Source organism: Mustela nivalis (assembly GCF_964662115.1).
Source record: "Mustela nivalis genome assembly, chromosome: 10".
In the NCBI taxonomy this organism is placed as follows: domain Eukaryota; kingdom Metazoa; phylum Chordata; class Mammalia; order Carnivora; family Mustelidae; genus Mustela; species Mustela nivalis.
Window position 1 is genome coordinate 89220500 of NC_139029.1, and position 12466 is coordinate 89232965.

At 37.9% G+C, this 12466-nt stretch overlaps 1 protein-coding gene across 5 annotated transcripts in view; it reads right to left on the reverse strand.

Moving 5' to 3' along the window:
* The window catches only part of VAV3 (vav guanine nucleotide exchange factor 3), a 357610-nt gene that overhangs the window by 15707 nt on the left and 329437 nt on the right, over positions 1-12466 (reverse strand). For all 5 annotated transcript variants that reach the window (XM_082688262.1, XM_082688260.1, XM_082688261.1 and 2 more), the window contains one exon: positions 6824-6953. In XM_082688262.1, coding sequence (XP_082544388.1) covers positions 6824-6953 — 130 coding nt within the window. The remainder of the gene's footprint in view (positions 1-6823; positions 6954-12466) is intronic.

Genomic DNA, 12466 nt, shown 5'->3' on the forward strand with positions numbered 1-12466 from the left:
ACTGAGTTAAACAAACACAAATTATACACATTCTCCAAGTTCCTAACACCCTGGCTAAAATGAAGTTCATGAACCTTGTTAGATGGTTAGGAGAATAATGGAGATCCATGTGTGGAAGGAAAGGGGCCACACTGGCGTGAAGCTGCCCAGGCTCCGGCTTTATGTCCTACAAGGTCATTTGTGTGGTCCCAGTGACAAAATGCGACCTTTGTTGATTTTTGAAGAATTGCTATAGTATTTGTCATCACACCAAAAGGAACATACTGATCTATATTTTATTTTCAAACTGCCCCATTTTTCCATGCTTTTTCAAATACCAACTACACATGCTATTTTAATACCTGCTATGTCTCCCATGGGCCTTATTTTCTGACTTCATTTATTTAGCCTTTTCTGAACACATGCTTCCTGAAAGGCACTGTGCAAAGGGTAATGTGAGAACTGAGGAGCAAAGGGGTCGGGTTCCTAAGCCCTGAAGGAACATGACAACAGAAGAAATCACTGAACCTATATAAAAAGAATATTACATGTTCTGTGTAAACTATGAAACAGAGGTGCTGATTATTCATAAAACTCTTATCTTCATCCCAGACCACTCTTTTTGGTGCCAACTGCCTACTGAAATATTGAGGATACACAGGTACTAAAACTTTTGGGCAAAACTGAACTGAATGTATCCCTCTTTTCCTCAATACCTGTTAATAGCTCTTCTGTTTCCTGGTCAATGGCTTCACCATTTACTAGTCATCCGAGGCAAGTACTTGTGTATCTTCCCTGTACTGCTGCTACCTTGATTCCCTTATGCAATTAATTCAAATTCCAGAAGATCTCGAAATCCACCATGGTCCTTCTCCACTTTGCGCTCTTGTTCAAACCAGCATCATTCCTCCCTTGGACATCTGCAATGACTTCCTAACTCATCTCTGTTCTGGCCATGCCTCCCTCCGAGCCCCTATCATGGAGTAGATGGTGATCTTTTAAAACAACGTAAACCAGTTCGTATCATTTTCTGCTTATAAAGCTTAATACATTGTATATATTAGAATGTATATATTAGAATGCATTTACTATGCTCCAAACACGCTGACCTCCCAAGTCCTTCAACACACAGAGTTACTTGCTGATTAAGGGCCTTCACACAAGCTACCTCTGCACTGTGGATTTTCCCTACTCTCCACTACCTCACTCCACTACCCTGCCAACCCACACAGACCCTTTATGTTTCACCTACGTGTCCCTTCTAACTGTCCTTCTCTGACACTCCATGTAAGGTAGGCTCTCTTGTCCTACCCTTTTGGCTGTGCTTCGGCTTCACAAGACTTGTCAAAACTCGTGATTTATTTGTGAAGTTGTTTTCTATTTGTCCTTGTCCACCAAATTGTCCATCCTATTCACTGTTTTAACTCTAGCATTTGGCACAGGGCCTGGCACATGGCAAGTGCTATATAAATATTTCTTGAATAGAAGAATGAATAAATGAATAAGCAAATAAAGTGAGGCCATCGATAAGGAACAGATGGTTTCAAATAGGACCGACTCAGTACTCAATACTCTACATACGCCCAATTCAGTGCACCCAGCGTCCCCTGCACCGGTAGCAGGGGAAGGAAACAGGATGCTGCCATTTCTCTTTCAATCCTGTTGGGACTCATACATCTAATGGGATTATCTTCAAATTTGAACATTTTACTTCCAAAATGATTCATTCTTAAAATAGCAAGAATAATACAAAGAATTCCCATATACTTTCCACCTCAACCTCCTCAAATGCTAACGTTTACCATGTTGGCTTTATTCATCTGTTATCTTTCCTGAACCATTTAAAATACACTGCAGACGTAATGCCTTTTACCTCTAACTACTTCAGCGTGCATTTTCTTTAAAACTAAAGACAGTGTCTTCTTGTATAGAAACACAGTACAATTATCAGCAAAAAATTAATACTATTAATCTAGAAAATTCAAAATTTGTTCACTGTCTCATGTATGTACTTTAATATACATACATACATACATAAATGAATAAATACAAATTTCAGGCCCAGGATTCAATCTAGGACACATTGCATGTACTTATCATGTCTCTGCAGTCTCTGCTTTAATCTGATACAATTCCTCAGTCTTTGTCTTTCATGACATTGACCTTTTTGGAGCACATAGGCCAATTATTTCGTAGAATGTCCTTCAAATTGGGTCTGGCTGATGTTTCTTCATGATTAGCTTCAAATTATGCCTCGTGGGGGCAAGAGTCCCACCAAAGTGGCACTGTGTCCTTCTTATAGCATCACATTATGAGGTACACGTGATCTACTTGTTCTATTACTAGTGATGTTAACTTTAATAACTCGATTAAGATTTCTATTTTTCCTTTTGTTATTATTAAGTTCTGGTGAGATGATACTTCAAGATTATGTAAATATAGTAATAACCAATTTTTTTTCTAATTAGCCAACTCTACTCTATGGTCCAACTAATTCTCCATAAATAAGAACTTGCAAAAATGTTTCAAGTCTGCTTATGGGTCAGAAATAGCTAATCATGCAACTTTTCCTAGTGTAATGGTCTATTAACATTCTACCTTCCCTCCTTCCCTCATGCACACAGAGAAACCTAGAGTGCTATTTTTTTTAAAGAACATAATAAAATATCTAATCTCATTCGTCATTCATCAGATGAGAAAGCCAAATCCCAGACAGGCTAAGTGACTTGCCTAAGGTCAGACAACTACTCGGTAGAAGACCTGAAAATAATTGAGTGCTCATTGTAGAGCAAGAAAGGCAAAAGTCAGTTTGGCGCCCTTCAAATATATAAGCCCTACAGGTACACCTGTACATGCAGTCCATGGCAGATTCGCTGTGGCAGTTTTTGGAGAGTAATAAGATTTTTAATTTTTTTAATTTTTAATTTTTTTATTTTTTAAATAGTTTGCATTTTAAAGATTTTATGTATTTATTTGACAGAGAGAAATCACAAGTAGATGGAGAGGCAGGCAGAGAGAGAGAGAGGGAAGCAGGCTCCCTGCTGAGCAGAGAACCCGATGCGGGACTCGATCCCAGGACCCTGAGATCATGACCTGAGCCGAAGGCAGCGGCTTAACCCACTGAGGCGCCCCGAGTAATGGGATTTTTATACAGATCTGCAGGACAGAGCAGAACATATTCTGAGGAGTGACTGTGGTTTCTAGGGAAGCACCATAGCTCACTGCTCTGCCTGAGTATTCTGTGTTTTCTTCCTTTCTCTCTTGTTCTTCTCTCTTGGCAAGACTTAAAAGCCATTCCAAAAGCAAAAGTAAAGTCTCATAGCTCTGGGAAAGAGCACTGCCTACAATGGGATCCTAACCCAGAACTGGCATAAGCTCCTTGCCCAATACTCCAGACTCCTGTTTAATTCTAACCAATATCTTTATGAATGTTCTTTTGCATTTTCAGGAGATGGTTCTGCCATTACCTTATGTTTTACAAATTTAAAAAACAGTAATATACCCAAGAATATTCTAACCTGGACAAATACAGAAGCAAGCAGCCCCTTCTACAATGCCCTGGGACTTTCTTTCCCAAGGTGATCATACTATTCAAGAAAACAAAGCAAACAAACAAACAAACAACAAAACTAGCAGGTTTGAGGAGTTGGAATTCCAATCTCACCCTCTACCCAGAACACAGGGTGGACACAGACATTAGCTTGCCTGCTCTGCTTCCTCCAAAGCCTTTGAGAAGTAATGGAGAGGTCAGTGTCCTATCCAATCCAGTAACTCAAGGTAATATTTCTTGGTAAAAGTTATTTTAAAATAATATTTACCAGCACACCCAAGCTATGAACAGAGGTCAGGACTACAAAGCCATCCCACACAATCCTCACACAGCATTCCTTCTTCCTGCTTCTGAGAAGCACAATATGCCAAAAAATAGAAGCAGTATTTTCATTAAGGGTTAACTCTCAATCAGGATTTGGTATAAATTAAGGTATTATTTTAAAAAATCATAAAAGCAAAGATGTGAATTTCCAGGAGTTAGAGTTAGTAATTCAACCCAGAAATGTAGGGAAATGTTTGCTGTGTTAGTGGTAGCAGTGGAATTGGGGTAGCTGATATTTACTGAGTGTTTACCATGGACCAGCACTGTGCCAAAGGCTTAGAGCTCCTCATTTAACCCAGAGAACCACCTGAGTGTTATTTTACACAACGGTATAAAATAAATGGAACACTGGGATAGTATTCTAAATTTGATCTAAGATTATAATCGTGCTGCATGGTAATGACTGAGTAATCCTGGAGTCCAGACCATCGTGCAATTATTGCTGACTGACAGACTAACTTACTCCCTCGTTTCTTTCTGGTCGCTTTATAAGGGAGGTCTTCCACAATCACCCTATATAAAAAAGCAAATTCCCATCTCACACTTGCTGAGTGTCCCATTCAAATATAAGCTCCAGGGATGCCTGGGTGGCTAAGTTGGTTAAGCCACTGCCTTCGGCTCAGGTCATGATCCCAAGGTTCTGGGATGGAGTCCCACATTGGGCTCCTTGCTCAGCAGGGAGCGTGCTTCTCTTGCTGCCTCTGCCTGCCTCTCTGCCTGCTGTGTGTACTCTATCTCTGGCAAATAAATAAAAAAATCTTTAAAACAAACAAAAACAAAAACAAAAAGAAAGAAAAACTAATATAAGCTCCATAAGGGCAGGAACTTGTCTTCTCAACTGCTATAGCCCAGTACCTAGAACAGTGAGTGCCCTGTCCATGTTAGGTGTTTAATGCATACCTGCTGAAGGAATGAGTAAATGAATAATTGATCAACAAAACCAAACTCTGACAAAGATTAATTTTAAATGAATGATTTGTGTTTACTTCTTGATTTTGAAAGCGTTCTGTGGTAGGCTCACCAGAGTCTCTTAAAAAGACTGGGCGGGGAATATTGGACTGCATGACTCTATTTGTTGAAAAATTCCCTGTAGCTCACATTCATGTTCAAAATCATTCTGTTGCTTATGCTCTTTGTGCTTAAAAAAAAAAAAAAAGAAAAGAAAAAGAAAAAGAAAAGAAAAGAAAAGGGCAAAAAGCCTGAAACTCCGTTCCTAGTGGCTAATAAAGTTTGGGCATTAAATACTTTGTTGAATATTAGAGACAAATTTTAGATTAGGCAACTCTGCTCATCGTTGGACAACATCCTCTGAACATCTACAAGTGCCAAGCACAGAGAAAGTGCTGGGAGTAACCACGCAGTGCAATATGAGGGCTAATGACCTTCCACTAATATGGGACATCTGCTCTCTCTGATTGCCAACCTCTCCCACCTTGGCTTTCTAGAACTAAGTGAACTCAAACAAACAGGATTTTTAGTATAACTGACCTCCCTGGCAACTTTTATCATTTCCTGCTGGTAGGAAGGCAAAGTAAAGGACCGTAGAAATTTATACTTTTCATTTGGGGAAAAAGGTCATAACTTTGGGAGACTCTTAAGAAATTCATAGGAATGAAAAAGATATTTGTAGGAAAATTGTTTTTTGAGGAAAAACTTCCATTTTTAAATGAGTGGAAATTATGGCTTATGTGAGAATCTAAGATAATTGGGTAATACTGGGCTAAACTTTTTTTTTTTTTTAAGTTGGCTCCATGACCAACATGGAGTGCAATGCGGGACTTGAACTCCCAACCCTGAGATCAAGGCTTGAGCTGAGACCACATAACTGACTGAGTTACCCAGACACCCCCAGAAAGATAAATTTTTATAGGTGTTTAAAACTTCAAAATGAAGTGCATTCTGACTACGTTCATTACTCAAGCTTGGTCATTTATTACTGATCCTTGTGAAGAGAATAGCTATTAAGTGATTCAAACAGAAAAAAATCTGTCAGTTGATGTGAAAAGTACTTGTATATTTACTTATATATAAGTGTATGAAATTTTACTGATGTTGTTAGAGCCCTGCATGTTTCCTGTTTCTCTTTCAGTTTTTGCTTTCAGAGGAAAAAAAAAGATTAAACTTATATTCCACAGTGCAAATTCTTTTTTCATATACCCCTAGATATTCCTGTTTTGCTTAGGCTAAGGATTCTAAAAGTAATAAAGTTGTATTCATTTCTCCTCCAAAAGAATTTTACTTAAAACGAAAATGATATTAACATAAGGAAAGGAACTCACACTTTATTCACAGCGTTTTTCCTCACAATGTTCTCTTTACATGCTGTATCTACCTCCGGGAAGCTTATGTGACATTAAATAGTAATGAGAAAAAAGTTTCGACTTGAACTCACACTCAAACTATCAGATGCTTTTGGATGGTGTGCTAAGCTTTTGTGATTAGCTGTGGCACAGCACTCATTCTGCAAGAAAGTGGCTGATGTCTACTTATAAATACTGGCATCAGAAGAAACATGCTTAGCCATTTCAAAATCCTGAAACTAACCAATGAAATAAGATCATAAGCAGATTTGGGATACCAGGTGAGATTGGCTAGCTGAACCCCAACCTTGCTTAGATACCTTTAACTCAGTCCTATGACCACAAACACATACGAGTTAAAAGGAGTTGGGCTATTATACAAATCACTCAAAAGTACGAAACTTACATATTGACATATCCTTTACACTTCTGATGATTTTCTGAACACAAACATGACTTTTGATGTGGCACAGAGAACTATGGTCTAGACACGTTCATAAACCTGTGGGTCCATCTGATTTTCCTTAGCTCCACAAAAAAGTCCTGGCTAAACAGATCACTGTATTAACTGGTTATACTCCAAAATTTGGAATGAAGATGTTTAATGTTCTTGTGCCTCCAATCCAATCCTTAAGGGACAGCAAATTGTGTTCTGAATTGCAGTACTCACAGCTGTTGCCTGCTCTATTACCCCTCTGTCCAGCTGAATGTTCGGGCTCCTTGTACGGAAACTGTAAGGTGGTATCCAAGGTTCTGAAACCTTCTTTAAGAGAATGATGCTTGTAGTACTCCACAAGTTCCTTCAGGATAAAAGAATTAAAGATTATTTTTGATAAGGATACTTTTATTCTCAAACACATGAACTCCTTGAACACATAACTATGTACAAGAGGAGGATGACTGATTTAATGCCACATTTTTCATAAGTATATGGGAGGGTAAGTCAACGATCATCCTTCCCTGCTTTCTGGATGTACGCGGCACCTAACTAACTAGTAATCGTCCTTGTTACTCAGGCCGGCCATTGGTAATGGGAGTTACCTCCTACTCTTATTCATGGATAGAGAGCATCCTGTTAGTCTTCAGTCAGATGTGGTCAATGAAAAGAAACCATACTAAACTTTAATTGCAGAACAGTAATTATTGTTCTTATTTATGAAATACTTGCTTTTCTAAACAAACAAAAAGGGAGCAGCTGTTTGCTGAATATATAGCAATTTCTCATTTCCTGCATTGTCTTTCAACATAGCAGAAAAACAAACTTGATTCTCAACGTTCTTTTCCACAGTAAACCCAAACTGATAAACCACAAATGCCCCCTGACGTTATTTCTGGCTTACAGTGAAGTGTTAGTGCCCTTCCATGGCTCTGCACAGCATCTGCTACTTAGAGAGGTCAACAAGGTAGTACTTTGCATTTTCCCTTACACCTAATTTGCCTTAAATATACCCAAGCCTAGTTGAATAACCATCCACCATCTTCCATACTAAAATTTCAGAAATTTCTCTTAAGATGTCTGCACAAATCTGAATGTGTGCAGTAGATTCTGCACAATCTGAATCCTTCTATTTTAAGTAGAAAAATGAATAATAATTCATAATGGAAAAATGCACATTATTATTAGATGAGTACTACAGGTATAATGTTTCTTAGAAATAACTAAAATAAAAAGCAATATCATTTTTAACCTAATTATTTGGTGCTGCTATCAACATTTAAAACAAATAGGGTAAAAGTAACTTATTTCTTCTAAAAACCACACTGTCATCAACTCAGTACCTCCATTCAGTGGTTATGTTCAAAGTTTCCCAAAACAAATCAACTGAGACAAAAACCACTCAAAAGAAGCGAAAAAGAATCATCAATGATTTCTATTATTTATGATTTACATTATTTATGGCTAACCTTGGATGAGTTATAGAATGCATTGTGTGGGGTGTTCCAGGGTCATTAAGATTATGAAGATAAAGCTACTACTCTCTAGGAATGCTCACTCTTGAAGGAAAGTTAGGGGTTATGGGTGCTCAAAGGCAAGAAAGAGCAATTCTTTTTGTGAGCCCCATGGAGAGGATGAAGGAATGGTTCATGACAGAGGTAGCTTGGCTTAAACTGAATAACAGGCAAAATTGCAGAAGCTAGGAAGGTGGAAAGGATTGCTATAAGTAGACCAGTCCATCTAGGAACAGACATAAAGGTGATTGAGTAGAGGCCACATTCATAAACACAAAGCAGCTTGATTTGGCTGAAGCACTGGTAAGGCAAATGGAGATTCTTCAACTCCCACATCTGTAAAATGTGGAGAATGCACCAGGGCACAGACTATAGTGAGAATGCATAGAGTGTCTGGCATGTGTGAATAATCATAACTATCACCACAATCCCCTATGCCAGGACTTTTACAGGGCTTTGCACCATCTCCACACAATAAATAAGAAACAGGTTTAATCCCCATTGATAGTCAAGTCTCAGAGAAGTTAATCAACTTGTGCAAGTTTGAACAGCTGATTTCTGTCTCCAAAGTCTGTGCTCTTAACTACATCCTACTCTTAGCAAGTATTGCTTGGCAAATGTAAATACAAAAAAATGGAAGCAAAAGGAAAGGAGCATTTTCTAAATGTCCATGATATACCAAGAACTTTGTTACCTTAGAACTAAGATGCTAAGGTTTTACATACTTCACACCTGTAACTATCCCTATCTATCTATCTATCTATCTATCATCATTTATGTTTCTTCTATTATTTCTTTTTTGAGCCCAGATTATGGTGGTCTTTGATGAAGCAAAGGAATCTGGAATCTGACCAACTTGTAAAGAAAAAGAATCAAAATGCCAGAAAGAAGCTTATATCCTCAAAATGGCTTCAATAATCAGAATGTGGCATTTGTATTATGGTGATTTTTAACATGGTTTGCAAAGTCTAGAATTAAATTCTAGAGACTAATATTATTTAATGGTTTTAAAAAAATAAAAGGCAAAATTTTGTAAGGTCTCTGCAAGAACTGTACATACACATACATTGTGTTGCTAATGCAAATGTTTACCAAAGTGTTCTTTTAGTCTTATCATTTAAACTAAGTAAAATGTGTTCTTTAACAAAAATATGAAAATAAACCTGAAAGTAACTATAAGCCAATAACTTGGAGCTTCAATGTAATTTTGTTATAAATAGTATGAATTTTATGCATTATAATATTATGGATTAGTAGGAATTAAAGTTTATACGAAGTCGGCAAGAATCCACAGACTTACCATATTGAAAAGGACTTGGTGATCATTTCATACCTTCCCATAACCAAATTTTATGGAAGGAAAAAATGACTTTTCCAAGGCCTAGGGTCATGCAGCTTGGTAAGCTGCAAATACTCTTTTATCACTTCACTAAGCAGAGAAGATATTTTAGTTCCATTTTTACAGACTTATGTGGGTAAATCTTCCTGCATGTTTTCTGACCGGGTAGAATTAAATTGTGCCACCATGGGTCTTTTCCAATTTATGCCTTTATGCTTTCTGTATTTTAGTCTAATCCACCCCTGCTTTAGCAGTCATTGACCTTCAGGTACTACAAGTAAATAAGAAGACGCTAAACAAAAGAAATCGCTAAGCTTTCCTTATCTCACACTGACACAGCAGTGTCAACAATTCAAGTCTCTCTGAAAAATAATGAGTGAGAGTCAGTCATTCCAATTACCAAGGAAACAGGCAATGGAGATGATTTATAAACAGCATTTGGACATGGATTGTCTGGCATACATGAAAACTAGAACAAAATTAATGCCTTGTAATCTGGATATAGAAATTCATTTAGAATTTGAATTTAATGACTAAGAAAAACAAAGATTTTGATTAGCCAAGCTATTGAAACCCAAAGGGAAAAGCTTAGGTCATAACCACCTAAGGTCAATCTTCTCTTTGAGAAACTGGCTAATTTAGAACAAGTTCTGGAGTTGGCTTCCATTTCACATCCTTGCCAAATTACAATTTAATTCCAGGCCCTAATACGTTTCATAGGTAGAAGCATATAACTTTACCACCCATAATGGAAGGATATGGAACCATTCTCAAGCAACAACTCAAACGCACAGACCATTATATACTTATAATGGAAACTGTGTTATTTGACACCAACATGATGAAAGGCAATTCCTTGAAGTTGTGTGAGCCTGATTTGGAGAAGCCCTTACGCATTGCCAGAGAGAAGTCAAAGGTGCCTGTTAATCCTCTCTCCCCCTCCAAACGTCCTGTTTGCTAGAACAGGAGCCATTCTTTCTGATCAAGTACCCACATGGTATTTTTGAGTTTAGGTGTTAAGGACAGCACTACTGTGAGTTCTCGCTACTGACGGATTTACAAATTTGAAAGCATCTTTAGAATAGTAGAGTCTCTTTGAGTTCTGCAAAAATGTAATGATTCCACAAGGAAAGGATGCACTATAACTTGGTTCAACAAACAGAAACAAAGAGGAGGGGCAGCTCCAGACTATGGTTCCCTGGTCTCTAGGGCAGTTTTTAGTTATTTGCTAAACCTGTCAAAGTAATTATGCAAGACACGGTTTTTCAGCTGCTTAGCTCTCTTTTTACAATTACATCCTTTTGCCAGTATTTTTTAGTTTCATTGTAGTTATGCTATTAATTCTGAATCCCTTCCCTTTAACCCACTGTGCTATGTGCTTCCCTTACATAAGATGCTTTCCTCCAGATATGGTAGGAAAACAACATGCCTGCATCTCTAGCAGTGGCATTTATGATATTTTACACATATCATATAAGGGGAGCCTGTTTAGCTCCATGACAGTACTTTTAATTCCCTTTCCAGAATAGCAGTGCAGGAACTTTTGCTGCTCTCTAGTACACATTATTTAAGGACGCTGGGGGTCTGCTGCTTATCCTAGAATCACAGTTTTGTATGTAGATAGGAAAGCTAAGACCTATGTCCACTAATCCAGGTCATGAAGTATTTACCGGCTTTTCACTTCTTAACCTCAGCTGCTGATGAACTTTCTGGAGCTGAACCAAGGGACACAAAGCTGAATTGATTGGCCCTTTCCAGCGACTATTCCTTTCATCCTCTTTGCTTGTCTCCTCGGATGGGAGTTCCTTTTGTTGCTTTCAAAGTCGGCAAAGCTGGCAGTCATCTTGGGGCCCTACAGCACTTTTTTTTTTAAGTCTCAAAGTAACTGAAATACCGTGGAGCAGGTTCATTACCATCCACGGAAGTTCTGCGGGTGAGAGCTCAAGCCGCTGTGCCTTGCAGCGATGTGGAGACCCCCCTGTGCCTGCTTTTATCAGGACTCAGCTGGGGCTGTCATTCATTATTTGTGCATCCACTTGCCACCTGCCTCCTAGGTTTTCACTTCAGGAAAAACCTCCTCAGGTCCAGTTCTCTCTGTGCACAGCCTGTGTGTTCCAACAGAACATTCAGTCCCTTCCAGCAGGAAGGCCACCTGGATCCTGGTTACTCATTGGGCAGGACTCCTATTTTCCAGGATATGATCTTGCCGCCCATCCTTAACTTTTGAATTGAGAATGTGATATTTAGGTCCAGAGAGGTTTTCTGCCTTTTCTTTCAACTCAAGATGCTTCCATTTCTTTAAAACACTAATCCCTGTCTCAAAGCAGCTCTAGATTTTTAGATAAGGCTTTCAGGCTGGCCGATTTTGTAAGGCTCTCTTATGTTCCGTTTTAACTTTAATGTTTAACGTCTGCAAAGTGCTCTGAGATGTTTTCCGGAGGATGCAATACGTATCATTTGACTGATGGCTCAATCAATGAGTGGTCCTTCCCAATGTTCCTCAAAATACTTAAAGTGAGCTTACAAATGCATCTTGTGTCTTGTGTCCAAATTCTTCATTACCTCAAGAAACCCTCAAACTTCAAAATCAGACTTGAGGCCACTTTTAAAGAAACATTAACTTTTTCTTTATTGTCAGCAATGCATATATATAATGCCATATAGATCCTGTTTTTATGACATCCATAATATGATGCACTAATAAAATTATTGAGTGCTAATTTTTGAAATTGTAGGAATAAAATAATCTTCGTTCATTAGAAGCAACTTGGTAAGAATGTACTATTTAAATTTAAATATAAAATTCCTATGAAATATCGACTGTTTGGTAAAAATGCTACCCTGTTAATACTTAACTGTCCAAAATAATGAAACAGAATTATAGCACAGATTATTTAAAATAGAAGAAAATACAAAAAGTTTTTCTGTTTGATATTATATTGTATTTTGCATGGAATGAACCTAGTGAGAGGTATTTTACCATTCACAATTTTTTTGTTGTTATTAAAATTACCTTCTTCTGGA